General features: G+C 37.0%; 1 protein-coding gene across 3 annotated transcripts in view; it reads left to right on the forward strand.

Moving 5' to 3' along the window:
* Window positions 1–14,909, forward strand: part of GBE1 (1,4-alpha-glucan branching enzyme 1) — a 165,293-nt gene that overhangs the window by 97,943 nt on the left and 52,441 nt on the right. For all 3 annotated transcript variants that reach the window (XM_048326884.1, XM_048326893.1, XM_048326902.1), the window contains exons 8-9: window positions 11,282–11,397; window positions 12,134–12,261. In XM_048326884.1, the coding sequence (XP_048182841.1) occupies window positions 11,282–11,397; window positions 12,134–12,261 (244 nt within the window). The remainder of the gene's footprint in view (window positions 1–11,281; window positions 11,398–12,133; window positions 12,262–14,909) is intronic.

Here is a 14,909-nt window from a genome sequence, read left to right on the forward strand (position 1 = left end):
AACCATTTAAGTTATTGTTTCATTTATTATGACACCAAGTTAGTCAGCCTGGTAAATAATCAGAACAATAAATAAGAAGAAGAAGAAGAAGAAGAATTTTTCATGCAGAGGAAATATATCTACTTCACTGGCTTCAAGTGTCAAGTTTATCTGAAAGAATGACATTTTGTGACTCTAAATGATGTAGCCACAGCTACAAGCCAAAAACATTTCTTATTCTGAATTATGTCATTTAATTAGAACAGATTTCTGTTACTTTATTTAGTTTTAAATGGACTAAGCTTGGACATTCAGAAGCAAGTTCTAAAAGTTGTTGTTTAAGGAACCAAATAGCATAATCTTTCAAAATGCTAATTATACAGTTGGTTTTAGGGATAACAAGTAGGTGAACTACTTTTTTCTTGTTGAAATTTATCTCTTGCTATTAAGATTCTGTAGATAGTTTCTGTGTTCAAAGAATTGGTGAATTAGAGTAATTAGTCAGCCAAACACAGAAGAAAAAAAAATATCCCAAAAGATCTCCACTGCTCTTTCTCCCATTTTCTGATTTGAGTGTTTAGTGTTTATTACCCTGGATTTTTAGACTATTCACTACCCGGAAATCTGAAATTCTGTATTTCTCTTTCTACAAATTAGCTGGGGGCTTTTAAGCACGCTAGGGTGGATGCTTAGGCCCTGTAAGTGATTCACAAAGTGAATGCTTTTTGGAGAGGAAAAAGTCAACTACAAAACACCAGAATTTGCATTATCAATGTTTTCAGGCTTCCTTTGCCACCACCTTCTTGGATAAGGGCATTGGAAAAGATGAAAATCTACTTTGACTTTGTTATAAGAAATTCCAAGGTAATTGTTTGATCACTGTGTTAACTGGGGAGGAAACTGAAAGTCTGTCAGGAAATGGGCAAACTGAAACAACTTTCAGCTGGATGTTCTTTCCAACCCTTACCCAGTGTTGGCTAAAAAAGGTAGTGACTTATAGAAAGTAGTGCAAAATAGCATTCTTATAAACTCATTAAGTGTGTACTGGAAAGAGGGAATGTTTCATGGCTTTCATCAACAGTTGCTCTTAGCACAGAACCATCTTTACCCAAACTTGGAAAAACAGAAACATTTGATTAGAGTCTGAGGCTTGAGCAGCTCATTTGCCAGCAATCCTAGACTGTCAGTATATGCAGGGGCAAACTTGTTTTTAACTATTTCAGAGACTCTTAGCTTTAGTTTTCTTTGTATTTTGTCCTGGCCTAGACAATGAAACTTGTTTTCTATAATATTATGAAGCTTTCACTTCAGATATGTTTTAATTAAAAGTTGCCATCATTCTGCTACCACATAAGCCAGGATCAGTAACAGATGCACTGAAATATGATCTGAAATAGAGGCTATCTGTACTAGGAATAGTTGATCTCATTTCAGTTAAAAATCATGGAATTTCATTAAAAGACCTTACTGTCAAAAATAGACATGTTTCCAGTGTATGAATTATACTGGTAGATTAATATGTCCACATGGAGATCAGTAACAAGTGGTGTCCCTAGGAACTTAGTGGGATTGAAGTTTGGGGATGGCACCAAACTGGGTGGTGCGGTTGATTGGCTTGAGGGAAGGGATGCAGGACAGGACACAGGTGGCAGGACAAGGGGCAACAGTTTCAAACTGAAAGGGTAGATTTAGATCATAAGGAAGGACGTAAGGACAAAACTTTTCATGATGAGGATGCTGAGACACCAACGAGGTTGTCTAAAGAGGCTGTGGATGCCCTATCGTTAGAAATGTTTAAGTTCAGGTTGGACAGGACTCCCAGCTGACGATGTCCTGCCCAAGGCAGGGGAGTTTTGACTAGATGATCCTTAAGGTCCCTTCCAACACAGATCATACTGTGGTTCTGTGATTTTGTAAAAGTTCTTGTGCATTAATCAGTTATCTTAGAAGAACAGAAGTTGGTTTAAAACTGTCAAAGGGTTCTATTGCCTTGTTGTGAGAGTTGCCATTCCATTGTTGACTTAAAAATGTTAATACAGTACTCAAAGCTCTTTGAAATGTGGAGGACCGTTTTGTTTTTAAGCAACTTTCTGAGGAAGCTGTAGGCAGTAGAATATGATTTTTGTAATTTATGTCCAAGGACACTGATTATTCTCTCAATATTTACAAGATACTATCTGAGGTTTCCATTGTCCCACGTTAATTTCAGTGAATTAGTGGAAATACAGCTGGATACATTTTGGCACAGTATCTTTCCCACCTGTCATTAGTGGAGCATACAACTTTGGTGGCTACAGAAAGATGGTGAATATGTTAGAATGTGTTCAGGTCACAAGAGGTTTTAAAATAGCTGCATAATTATTGAAAAATAGAATAATGGATAAAACAAAGTATAGCTGTGAATCAATACAAGAATTACATTGTAGCTATTTATGCCAGAGACTATTCAAATAATAATTTTGCTATGTATTTTACTAAGCAAAGCTACTGTAACAATCTATCATAAATGTGTTTATTATTCTCATATTAATCTTCATGAAGCACAAATTATATAGTTGAAATGACAGTATCTAGTAGGAAATTGAGATTAAAAACTAGGTGTCTTTGTATACGAACCTGTTTTTCAGGTCTCTGAGATGAAAAAGTATTTATGAAGCATACAGAAAGTGTATTTGCAAGTTCACAACTCTATTGGTACAGCACAATCTGAGCTAATATCTTTCTTGAATTACATTTCTGAAGAATGTAACTTCAAAAAGTGCAGCAAAGAGAGAAATACTGCACCGTGCTTAAGGATGGTTTCCTTTTTAATATGAACTCTGTACTTCAGATCTCCTGTGATGGTTTGTGCAAATGCAACAGCTTTGCATTCTGTGCTTCCTGAAGGGGAGTGGGCACTGATCCATGCCCAGGTTGGCTTTGCCAGGTGGCTGCCTAACCTTGCAGATCTCCTGAATCCTGTGCTGGGGATGATCTAAGACAGTCTTCAGGCTCTTTGAGCTTTCCACTGGAAATGTTTTTCTGTGAAGGTAATAATTCATTGTACAAACTTTTCTGCCCTTCATGCCAAAGTTTGTCATGTGGTTGAGAATCTTGTACCATGGTGCTGAAAAGAACATTCTGAACTGGATCCAGAGCAGTTGCTCATGTTGAGGATAAAATCTGGAATCTTAAGAGGAAGTAATCTAAGCTTTGTATTAGCTAAGATTAGTATAAAAAGTGAACTTCCCTTAGCCCCTGCTTCCCCAGGGTTGGAAATCTGTAGATCACCACTCAGGATGTGGAGTCAGTATCTCAGAAGCTTCCTGTGTTGTCTGTACTGCATGATGACTGATAATGAACACTTTTACTCATCTTAAAATTTTCTTATCCTTCTATAGATTTGGCGTTGCTACCAACTGCCTAGTTGGGAGGAAGGGAAGGATAGACTTTTAGTCAATAAAATACAGACAGGCAACTAAGTCTTCAGGGATTCAGTGTGTCTGTCTCTGAGGGTCTCAAGTAAAAGGATATTCAGATAATATGTTCTAAGTCGATGGTAAAATGCTGGTAAAATGCAAAAGTTTGCCCCTTTTTCAGTCTTCTCTATGTGATAATAACTATTCCTTGTGGCTTTTGATTTTGCTGTGTTAGCATAAAAAGCAGCTGACATGCTTTGTTGCTTGAGGATTAATGTTTTGCTTTGGGAATTTAAAAGTAATTACTTTAAAAAAATAATCTGTAGTAGCATATGGACACTGAACGGTAGACTGATAAGGTATTGTACAGGGTATCATGGTATAGATAAACTTGAGCCTCACACCACTGCAGCAACTCTGATTTGCCATCATCTGTGCACAGAAAAGACTTTTCAATCATCAGTGGGCTCTAACTTTTAGAAAAACAGATATTTGATTATATGTTTGTACTAATGCTGGAATTTTCTCAAGGGCAGAGGTCTGGTCTTGTTTCACTTCTCTAGTGCTTTTTTTGGAGATTTTTCAAAATGTTCTCTTTTGTGAAGAATTCTACTTCTTGGCTTCTTAAATACCTGTAGCTATTCATTAGCATTAAGAAAAAAAAAAAAAAAAGGCACCTGAATTCCAATTAAACCAGTTTGTATTTTCATTTTGAAGGTACAGGAAAAATACAAATGCTTTAAATATTTTTGTGTGTGAACCAGACACCCCCTCAGTGTCCCTTTGGAGTCACTATCTGAGCATAAATTAGGGAACCAGTATTTTAAAATAAAAAACGAAATTAGGTTTATAGAAAGCACTGTTTCAGACTTCTCTGAAATGGTTCTGATGTTAACAATTTGCCAAGTTGTTAATATTTTTGTCACTGCTAATGGAATGAATTGATTTTGAGTGTAATTTTGTTTTGGTATAAAGGGAATAAAGAAAGTTGAGAATAATTGTTTTCTATTCTTATACATACATAATAGCATACTATTTCTGGGGAGAAAAAGCACCTCAAAATAAAGTAATTAAATCTCCCTTGACACTTGATTCTGTACCAGCCCCCATCTCAACTCTGGTGCTGTTTTCTGGGTAAAGTTCAGGATAATGGTCTATTTAAAATCAAAAGTCACCAGATCTGTAATAGTTTGGAGCTATTTCTGCACTACATTTAGACTTATTTTGAAAGCAAACTCAGTGTTGAACAGTAAACTACTGTGAAATGTTTGAGATCTCAGTTTAATTATGGAAATCATGAATTTCATTTAATTGTATGCAAATTCTGACAGTATGTCTTTAAAGTTGTGATTTAGTTGTATTTTGCAGAACAGCAAGTTTTGTTTGTTAATTTTCAGGGTTGATTGTATGACCAAACAAATTTAATATTTTCTAAGAAGGTTACTTTGGGAGTATAGAATTTTAAATAAACCCAAATATTTTTGTTTTATTAGTGTATAATTTACTTGGGTAGAGTATAAGTGGGACAAATGCTAATTTATCCAAATCATAGCTGAAATCCATGTACACTTTATCAGTACTTAAAAGAGTTTTGTAATATTACTTTTGATACTTTTCTCTATTTTAAAATGTGTATGCCCTGCAGGCTCTGTTAAAACTGCAGGTAATTGTCTTCAGTACTTACTTTTTTTTTTTCTTTTCTATTTACCTGATGAAGCCCACAGAGCAAAAAGCATCAAGAATATTACATTTCATTACAATAAGTACCTACCTGCTCTGCCTCCAAGGCTGTTCTTATACTCACATTTTGCAGGACATAACCTTTGCTGAGTAGTATTTGAATTATTGCTTCCATTTCATAGGGCAAATAACTGAATGCTTTATTTGATATTAGTTTACTCCTACCAAGTGTGGATAGGACTAGCCAGAAAAATGTAAGCCTAGGACATTGCTGTGTACTTGATATATTAAACCCTTATATAGTCTATAGTTCATTTGAGGAGAAAATTTCTTTTTATGCAAATGGCATTTCAGTAAAGTCATGTGAATATATTCATAAACTTCTTTAATTCATTGGCAAAATATGAGAGAGACTTGATGCAGAATCAGCCTGCACAATTAAAATGATGTGTCTTTTCAAGGAATGATCAAATGTCTAAGCAATTGAAAATTGGGAAATTCTTTCACTTTGCTGTATGGCACTGCTTTGTACCAACAGAGGAAGTAGAATTTTGAGGGGGAAAAAGTTAAAATACTTTCATGAACACTTCAGAACTACTGGTTCTGTATGAATAAAATATGTGTCTATTTCTAAGAAATCATTTTCCCAAAGTAATTACTGAATATGAGTCTATAAGTCTAATAAATGCATATTGCTATTATATTGTTTACAGCATATTGAAAAAAAGTGCTTTCTCCCTACATAGCAGTGGACTTATGGGGCATCAGGATTAATAGTTCCAGAAAGGCTGTTCTCTGGTATGGCAGTCTAGAAGTACAATTTTAACTAAACTGGAAAATCCTCTGCATCTTCAAAGCTGCTCTCTTGTCTGCTCTCAAAACAGCAGCTGCATAATAACCAGTGTTCTGCTTACTAGAATTTTTAAATAGAAAAGTGTAAATGTATTGTACATAATGTATGTTTTGTGCAATATATATTAGTATTGTTATATATTTTTTCTGTTTTTATATATATATATACATACACATATAGAGCCAAACTGCTTCTCTTATGAAAAAAAGCTGAGGGAGCTCAGACTCTTTTGTTTGGAGAAAAGAAGGTTCAGGGGAGACCTTACTGCTCTCTACAACTTCCTGACAGGAGGGTGTAGCATGGTGGGGTTGGTCTCTTCTCCCAGGTAGCAAGTGACAGGATGAGAGGAAATGGCCTCACATTGCTCCAGGGGAAGTTTAGATTGTATATCAGGAAGAATGTCTTCACTGAAAGGGTGAGCATGTGTAACAGGCTGCCCAGGGAAGTGCTGGAAGAACCATCCCTGGCAATGTTAAAAATGTGTGGATGTGGCGCATATAGGGACATGGTTTAGTAGTGAACACAGTGCTATTAATGGTTGTGCTCAATGATCTTGGAGATCTTGTCCAACCTAACCCATTCTGTGGTTCTATATATTATGCATATAATATGTCTATTTGTCTGTGGCTTATGGAGAATTGGAATTTTGCCCACAAAAAAGGCACAGAAATAATTGTGCAACCCTGCATCCAATTAAATTAATTTACCACTCCTAACATTTGCCTAAGAGAAATCAGTGTGATTTAGCTTGTGAAAGAACTTCAGATCTTTACTGAACAAATGCCTCCAAATTTGAAAATAGTCCTTTCACTTTGAGTTCTCATGACGTTTTCATAATACTACTTAAATAATTAAGGACTTTTTTTCCTGAATGCTGGCCTTGAAATTCTCAAATACTTTTGGGCTTTTCCATTTAAATTCAGGGAATGGAATGTTAAGGCTTAAGCAAAGATGTCTTCTGCCACAACTGTTGATAAAAGTATCCATTATTTTTTACTGTTAGAGGAAACTTTAAATGTTTCAGTAAATTATTTGATATAGTCTGTAAGTATGTAATATTATCAGCTTTGTAATTATGCTGGCATCAATAAATCCTCAATTTCTGTGGCTAAGAATAAAACTCTCTTCCTGGATTTAGAGGTTAATTTGCTGCTTCTGTCTCCTCTAGGGACTGATATAGGGGAAATGGCATGTTGCTTCTGACCCCTTTTGCTCCCAGGTTATCATACGCCCCAAGAGGACAGCTCTTTTGTTTGTTGTCTGCACAGTCCATTTTGGAGACATAAAGCAGTTTGGATTGCCAAACAAAAATTCTTTTGGTCTGTTAAGGACTTCATCTCATTCTGTTGACTGATAGAGATGAGTATGTTGCCATGGAATGCTGTTTGCAATAACTGGAGTGCAGGTGTTGAGAGCAGTGTAGGGATGTGAGTCAGGATTGTCCCTTGGTTTAAAAAGGCACTGGGGCACTGCTTCAGTTACTCAACCCCTTATGGCTAAAGAGGGCTGGGGATCTTGGCAATGATATTATGTAGATGGCAGAAGGGAATTACTTGTGGTAAATTAAGGAGGTCGAAATTCAAAGGGATTTATTGTTGCTGTTGTTATTTTCCAAATAGGTCGAGACTGGTTACCCTTTTGTATAACTTTAATCAAACAAAGTAACAGGGAAACTGCTCTGTGTTCATAAGCATTGGTGAAAAACACTTCTCTATCAGATCTAGATGTTTTGGCCATAAAATAACTTGTACCAGATTCAGTGAAAGTTAGCATTATAGTTAGCAATGTATTCATTAGACTGAATTCTAATTTCTTTGTTTAGCAATCTTTTGATTGAATTTAAGCCAGGTAGCTGTTGAAATGTTTGGGGGTAGTTTGAGAAATAGTATTTTAGCAATTCAGTGCTACTATGTGTTAAGTTAATTAAGCACTAAGAACTGAAGCAGGTATATCATCATAAAAGTTGAGATTCTTATAAGGTCAGCAGTTCTCCAATACATAGTAATAAATGCAATTCCTGAAGGTCAGCATTAATATGGTTCAAGAATTACATCTTCAAACTGTATTAGACACAGCCAATATTATTTTCTGTCCATAGTGACAAAATTAACTGGTTTAAATGCATTGCTTGCATCTAAATATTTCATGTTCATCATGGATTGGAATTTAAAATGCTTTTGGTGAATCATTATTTTGCTTTTTTATTAGTATAGAGGAAAAGAGTAAATAATAAGTGTGTCTTGTAAGCAATTTCACAGATTTTCTGCTGATCTAGTATAGGAAAGTTGTTAAATTTCTCATCACCTCATGAAACCAGGTCATCTAGGTAGATGTGCTCATTTCACTTTTTCAAACAAGAAATCTGTTTTTTTAATAAGTGAGCTATGGGCTCCATGGGTTGGGAAAAAAAATCCAGTAATACTTCTCTGCAAAGACCTTCTTTGTTTTGAATGTCTGAGTGAATTCTGAATTACTTAGATTTCTTGCACTGTAAATCATTCTGTTCCTTAATGATGATACAGTATAACCTTCCTCTCTTTGATCATGCATGCAAGGAAAGAACTTTCTCAATTTTGTAATATGCAAAAATGTGAGATTTTTAGGATATCATTTAAGATATGGCTTTTTTCCAGAAGAAATTACATTCTTAATGGGTGCTATCCTGTTTCCATATCTGTCTGTAAAATACAAGAATGTACTGTTCAAGAAATGCTCCTGAATTACTGCTTCTGCGGTGAATGTATCACAATTATGCCTCTTAAATTTTAGCCTCTGCTGGCTTTCTGCAAAGTTATTTGTTCAGTCAACTTCTATGTCTAATATTGCTCCTCCAATGAACAAATTGACTTGGATGAAAAAATGAACCTCTGTATGGTTTGTGTCATTTGCATGTTTCAAAAACTGTTATTCTGGCTCATGTTTTGGAGCTGTGTAGTTATCTCTCTAAAAGTCAATCTGGTTGCTAGTACTTGATATATTTCCTAAAAATTGTCCTAAAGCTGAATTTTTCCAAGTTTAGACTAAAATCAGAGTTAATGTGATTGTTTATTTATTTATTTATGATTTTCTCTCCCATGTGCAATCAGATGCTTGGAAAACATCTGCTGCTCCTACTCAGGTTTTTGATCTCATCAATTTTCTAACTAATACTTTGGTGCAACAAATTCATCTTGTTTGTTCTTATTGTAGTCACTTTTTCATCTAAAAGTCATTACAGTTTATTTTCATACTAGTTCTCCATCTTTTCCCAAAAATCAATCTTCAGTGCCGGCAATGGTGGAAAAAATTACATTTGTTATCCATTTTGAGACTCCTGTGTATGTTTTACAAATGTACAAATCCTCTTCAGCATCTTAAGGACCTTGAGGTTATAAAGTCAAGCAGTTTGTAATGAGAAGAAATAACTTTTAAGTCTGGATGGTGCTTGTAGTAATTAATGTACTCTTTGTACATGCATTATCTTAATTCTGTGTGAGATACTATTTTTATTAGCTAAAATACTGTGCTTTTTTCTCATGGTATTTGGCTTGCAGGAAATAGCTTTCTGTGAATTTCATGCTGAGTCAGAAAGAGATACAGCAAACATTTGTACAAAATTGCTTTTTTGTGACTGGTTTGCCAGTTTGTAGGACTTTTCATACTTTTCTATCCCTTTCAATATCAGAGCATTCTCAATCTTGTTCATTCGCTGCAAACCATCTCACCTGAGATATAATAAATATATGAAAGGTTCTTGAGACAACCTCCTGAGATCTTCCTAGTGTAGTGTTAACTTGTGAATTGGATGATTTGAAGCAGGGGGGTGTAGAGATGGAACAACAACAAAAAAAATCTTGTTATGTAATGTATGCCCAGGAAAGGTGTTGAACTGAGGGAGTTCACAGTGAGCTGATTCACATTTCCTAAATCTGGAGATTTTGATTTGGTAACATTTCTGTGTTTATATGCACGAGTGTGTATCTCTTTACAGTGCATGCAAAAAGAAGGAGAAATATTATAACTCTATGGAAGCAAATAATAATTGGCTATTTAGTGAGATCAGGATTTGACTTTATAGTATGTCCATAGCCTCCCATCTTTTCCTGTAATACCACTTACTCAAGACTTAAAGCATCCCTCATATGAGGAAGTTCTTTGGAGGAAGGAAAGTGGGACATTTGTTTCGTCAAAACTGAGTTTATTCCTTGTGTCATAATCTCTTCCTGAATTTACTGTTTCTGATGTCTTTTTAATGAGATACAGGAAGTGTCCCCTTCACTGCCTTATGCCTGCATAAATTGTCATGTGGTTTGTGCAAGGTTACCCCTTCTGTCTCAGAAGGTGGCTGGAGAAACGCTGCATGTTGCTGTGTGGCTGGTGCTCTTCTCTGAACAGAAACTTGGTAGGAAGCGGGGTCATAGATCTGCTGTCTTGGGAAATTGGTTAGAGAGAAATCATCACATTGGCAAGTGTTGAAGACATGGGCAAAACCAGTTCCACTACATCACGAGATGGATGAATGAGGTGGGCGAGCTCTTTGAAGATGTGGCTTGCAGGAGATGCACCTGAAGGTGTCAGAGAGGGCTGTGCCATGGTGGGTGAACAGTAGAAACAAGATGTGAGGATCTTTTGAAGCTACAGAGACCAGTGTCCTGGGAGAGGAGGTGATGAATAGTAGGAAAACTGTTCATGAAACTATTTTGTTCCTTAATACCAGATTCTGTTCATGAATGTTTCCATGTGCTTGCTCACTTTAGAACCTCCTTTATATTTTGATTTCATCTCTGTGCTTTGTGTATGTGTGTGTGTCATACCCCATTCCTGTTCTGAATTTCAAAATATTTCTCCTCAACTTCCCCTTGGTTTACTTTTCAAATGTGTAAATTTGCCACACATTAGGTGATTTGGTACTCTACTGGTGACATGTGATTTGTAATTAATTGGGAAAGGCAGCTTTCTGACAGCAGCTATGCCTAAAATTTGCTGTAAATCCATAAAATCTTGGGGAGAAAATCTTGCCTATTAAAATTTTATTTCCATTTCTATAACATCTCTCCCCATCTTTAGAGAGGGAAAGGAAAATTACACCAGCAAGTATGGGTAGTAAAATACAGTATATGTGTTCAGACACTACCTTGTTAGATGTCTGTGTAGATAGCTGACAGTTTTTATAACCTCCTATTTCCAGTTCTTAAGATTTTGTGCAATAAAAAGACAAAGACTTAAAGACAAACATTTTAGGAAAAGGTTAATGAAAAACAGGAAAGAAGTCATTAAAATGGTAAAATGTATAGTACAAGTACCATGTGTGCAAGTGGGGAACATGGTATAAGGAACTCTAGTTGATCCCAAGGTTTTTAAAGCTTAGTAAACTCTGCTCATGTTGTTTCAGCTGGGAAGTCTTGAGATTCCTTCTGTCTAATTTGAGGATGTGGATTGAAGACTATCGCTTCGATGGATTCCGATTTGATGGTGTTACGTCTATGTTGTATCACCACCACGGCATTGGTAAGCAATTTATCTGCTCTGATCTCAGCAGTCCCCTTGCAGTTGTGTTGCTGTAAATTTTGCTGTTTCTCAGAGGGGAAAAAGGGGTTTAGCACAGGAGCTAGCACAGGAGCTAGCTCATCAACAGAGCTTGAAACTAGATGGGAGGGGGAAAGGGTCAAACCCAGGCTTGCCAGTGATGAGCAATGGGATGGCTGACCCAAAACTTGAGGACATAAGCACTAGGGATATCCCTCAATCTGCTCCACGAGTTGTTGGCTACAACCAACCACACTGGAAGTTCTTCTGTACCAACACACACAGCACGAGGAGGAAACAAGAGGAGCTTGAAGCTTTGGCTCAGTCCCAGGGATGTGACATCATTGGTATAAGCAAAACTGGTGTGATGAGTGACTTGAGTGCCACAGTGGATGGTTGGATGGGAGCACAGCACAGCTGGCACAAACAGGTTCAGAAGATTCCTGAAACACCTGAATGATACAGGGTGTGATTCTTGGGGATGGTCCTGTGCAGGGCTAGGAGCTGGACTCAGTGATCCTGATGGGTCTCTTCCAACTCAGGAGATTCTGTGAATGATCAAAAAATTCCAGATCTGCTAGTATCTTGCTTTGTTGCTATGAGGATAGATGGAAAATCATTAATACGTTTTGTGCTTATAAAATGAAATATTGTATAAAATACCTGTGTTTTCTAAAAAAAGCTTGACTGTGGCTTTTAAAACTCCTTGTCTTATTAGGCACAGGGTTCAGTGGAGATTACAATGAGTATTTTGGCCTGCATGTGGATGAAGATGCTTTGTGTTACCTGATGCTGGCCAATCACATGATTAATTCCTTGCACCCAGAATGCATAACCATAGCAGAGGTAAGATCATTTTGCCATCCTCAGTACATTAATATTGATTATTTTGCTTTAGGATGTGAATTTCCTGTTAATTATCAAGTCATACTTTGGGTACTCAAGCAATGACATGAGCTGAAAAATATTAATTAGTGGACAGACTTTGCCTGGTGGGGAAAAATGATCTGAATATGCACTTTGGGAATTTTCTCTGCATTAATAGATTATTAATTAATGTGGCAATTCCTTTTTCTTGTTTTTCTCTTCATCACCTTGAACTTGTAATGAGAATTGTTTTTATTAGTTTATTGCTTGTGCATCATAACCATTTGTCAGTAGTGCTCTGTAGTACTAAAGATTAACAGCCCTAACGATGTTTTGCATATTTTGAATTATATTGGTATATCTGACAATTACCCTTCAAATTAAATGTAATAAACTTATAAATGTTGAATATATAGGCTAATTTAAATGTATTATTAATTTCTCCAGGTTTCTAAAGGAGTAAATAAGACTGTATTGTTTGAGTTGATTGAGATCAATTTTTTTGACTGAAAAATGTTTCTGGGACATGGAGCTTCTAAGAGTAGGAGACAGCAGAGTTTTCAAAATTCTATTAATATTTTCACTGATATTTTGTCTTTATCCAGAAGAAAAATCATTTAAACATTGAGGATTTTTTCTGTTATTATGTTTAAATAATTCATTTTGTTTAAAAGAAAAAGTTGGATCAATCTGGTATCATTAGGGACTATATGGATTTCTAATAAAAGGGTTTGTGTTGCTTTAGAGTTCTCTATCTTTAGGAAACAAAATACTGCTTATATTAATTTCTTACTTATGGTAAAGTTTTTATAGACAACCACTGCTAAGAGCTACATGACAAGCTACCAAAACAGCATTTGGGGAGCAATCAGTAGCAAACTTGAGGTGGTTTCTTTGAGCTGTAGGCTTATTTGAAATTAAATCAGTTAATTTTCTAGGTAGTCCTAGATTATAAGCATTCCTAACACAGAAATTCTGAGTTTAGTTGTCTTGTATTACCTGGCCTAAGAGTTCTTTTTTTTAATAAGATGTGTCTTCAGTTTCTCCTGCTTAAGTTGAGAGCTGCTTCTTTTTCAATACATAATTTTCTGCCTCGGGAAGTTGCTACATGAATCATAGAATTGATCAATGTGCTGCATGGTTAAAGGAGAATTTCAGAAGGAGAAACTATTGACATAATTGAAAATTACAAAAGGCAATGAAGAATGTCAGCTTGCCTATAGAATCAGTGCCATGTGAGAAAAATGTTTTTCTCTAGCCATAACTAATTATAATAAATTCCTTAATTAATGTAATTAATTGATTATTTTTACAGCTTTTTAATATTCTGTATATTCACTGTCTTAGTAATTGCTAATTTTTTAGGTGTTACTGAGTATACACTTATTTTTCATTTTGGTCTTCTAAATAAAGCGGTGATTAAAGTTCTTTATAATGGGAAGAAAAAAATGTTAAGTAAAATTATATCATGCCTGAAGTATTATAAACATAAACAGGCAAAAAAAGAGTACACTGTGGTTTCTATTTTGACATGCATTTCTTTTCAAACTTGGCCTGAACAAATGCTTAGAAATTAGCTGTTTAATCATAGCATCATAGAATGGCCTGGGTTGGAAGGGACCTTAAAGATCATCAAGTTCCAACTCCCTTCCATGAACAGAGAACACCTTCTGCGAGGCCAGGTTGCTCAGAGCCCCATCCAACCTGGCCTTGAACACTTCCAGGGATGGGGCAGCCACAGCTTCTCAGGGCAACCTGAGCCAGTGTCTCACCACCCTCACAGTAAAGAATTTCTTCTTAATATTTAATCTAAACCTGCTATTTTTCTATTTGAAACCATTCCCTCTCGTCCCGTCACTACACACCCTTGCAAAGAGTCTTCTCCGTCGTTCTTGTGGGCTCCCTTCGGGGACTGGAAGGCCACAATTAGGTCACCACAAAGCCTTGTTTTCCCCCAGACTGAATAATCCCAATTGTCTCATCCTTTCCTCATAGCGGAGGTGCTCCATCCCTCTTACCATCTTCATGACCCTCCTCTGGGCTGGCTCCAGCAGGTCCCTGTCCTTGCTGTGCTGGGACCCCAGAGCTGGATGCAGCACTGCAGGTGGGGTCTCAGCAGAGCGGGGCAGAGGGGCAGAATCCCCTCCCTGCCCTGCTGCCCACGGGGCTTTGGGTGCAGCCCAGCACACGGGGGGTTCTGGGCTCCCAGAGCACACGGCCGGGGCATGTCCAGCCTCTCACCCACCAGCACCCCCAAGTCCTTCTCCCAGGGCTGCTCTGGATCTGTTCATCCCCAGCCTGGATTGACAACGGGGTTTGCCCCAGCCCAGCTGCAGTCCCTTGGACTTGTCTTGTTAAACCTCGTGAGACTCCCACAGGCCCGCTTAAACTGGTTCCAATACAGACATCACTGAGAAATGTGATTCCTGTCTGAGGCCAGCATGCCTGGTGCTATGGCCATTCCAGTGTCAAAAACCCCAAAATTTTGGCAGTGACACCAGCCATAGAGCAATGTATGAATAGACTCAGTCCATCTACTTCTTTCAATGTTGCTGCCTTCAACTAGAGTTATAGAGAATAGGGCTTCTGCCTCAGCTTCCCATACCAACTGCCCCAAGGCCCTGGAG

The sequence above is a fragment of the Corvus hawaiiensis genome, chromosome 2, assembly GCF_020740725.1.
Source record: "Corvus hawaiiensis isolate bCorHaw1 chromosome 2, bCorHaw1.pri.cur, whole genome shotgun sequence".
Classification (NCBI taxonomy): domain Eukaryota; kingdom Metazoa; phylum Chordata; class Aves; order Passeriformes; family Corvidae; genus Corvus; species Corvus hawaiiensis.